A 1,289-nucleotide genomic window follows, 5' to 3' on the forward strand; every position below is an offset into this window, starting at 1 on the left:
CGCTCGCAGGATTGCTCGCTGTCCGCAAAGGCCGATCACTCCGGACTCGGAGAAGCCCATCCCATGCGACGAGCACACCTGCCTCAAAGTCCCCGACGACGACGGCGCTAGTCTGCTCATTCAGTGCCGGAACCGATACAGGCCTCTGATATCCGTCCAAGCCCTGTCGTAATCCGAAATCCCCTCTTGCTTCCAACCCCCATCACCATGGCCGGTAGCCAGACCTGCTCAGCATGCCGGTACCTATCCCCGTGTCCTCTCACGTTCCTGTCGAGGCGCTGATGAGCACTTTTTAACTATCCCCGATCGATCCTGGTGCGGAACCCTTAGCGGCCGCAAAGTCGTAAGCTTACTGCGTCGATCCCCATGATGTGTCACGCTCAAATGCGGTGCAGCGGTGCGATGGCGTCCTCCCTATCTGCGGGCCCTGCTCCAAGGCCCGTCGCCCGGTCGAATGCGACTACTCGACGGCTTCAGCGATCTCTGCAGGGCCCAAGGGCGAGTATCTCAAGAAAGGCGCCGCCTGCGTGCCGTGCAGGTGAGTGAGCCGCCAGCTCACACGTGGTGGCCCGATGACTGAATGGGCGTGCGCTGCAGGAGGAAAAAGAAGGTGACCCTATCTAGCCGCCCCCATTGCCGACGTCGTGCTGAATATAGGACAGAAATGTGACGCGAAGCGGCCCTTCTGCTCGACGTGCAAGGTTGCCGGGAAGGAGAAGGACTGCTCGTATGACGAAAACGTTGAGCGGACGCTGACCGAAGCCCTGTTCATGCGCACACATGAGCTGGAGCACCGTCTAGCCATCTACGAAAGCGAGATATCCGCGTTACGAGGTCCGTGAACATACTCTCAAACTACATTAGCCAACACCTCGGCTCAGACAGACTTCTCCAGTGTCCCATGTGCTACCTCATAACGGCCACCATAATGGCCAGCCGACAGCGTCGACGTCGCAGCTCCACGAATCCATGTCTATGCCCTCGTCACCAACGAACGGGCCTTCTCTGTACAACTTCCCTCAGGCGTTCAACGAGCTGTTCAGTCACATTGCCGCACCCTCCCCTGTCGTTGACTTGCATAGCATCTCTACCCCCGCCATCCCACAAAGGGCTCGAAGAATTGTGAGCACTCAACCCTATCCCCGTATGCAGCCACCTTAACCCCTTCTCCCCATAGCCGTGCCGTCTTCACCGAGCACACCCGCCAGTGCGGCTGCACGCTCTCGACTGAGAAACTGCAGGCAATCCTCGCGGGCGACCTCTCCGGGCGTCGTCGTGCAACCGTCCTT

General features: G+C 59.3%; 1 protein-coding gene across 1 annotated transcript; it reads left to right on the plus strand.

Annotated features, from left to right (window-relative positions):
- Positions 1–207: 207 nt before the first annotated feature.
- Positions 208–1,161, plus strand: TRAVEDRAFT_54693 (uncharacterized protein; the record flags this gene model as incomplete). Its single annotated transcript, XM_008047640.1, has 6 exons — positions 208–239; positions 331–343; positions 396–538; positions 598–610; positions 663–834; positions 896–1,161. The coding sequence occupies 6 exons, from the start codon at positions 208–210 to the stop codon at positions 1,159–1,161; spliced, it is 639 nt and encodes a 212-aa protein (XP_008045831.1).
- Between the last annotated feature and the right edge of the window lie 128 nt (positions 1,162–1,289).

This window comes from Trametes versicolor, assembly GCF_000271585.1.
Source record: "Trametes versicolor FP-101664 SS1 unplaced genomic scaffold TRAVEscaffold_95, whole genome shotgun sequence".
Lineage (NCBI taxonomy): Eukaryota > Fungi > Basidiomycota > Agaricomycetes > Polyporales > Polyporaceae > Trametes > Trametes versicolor.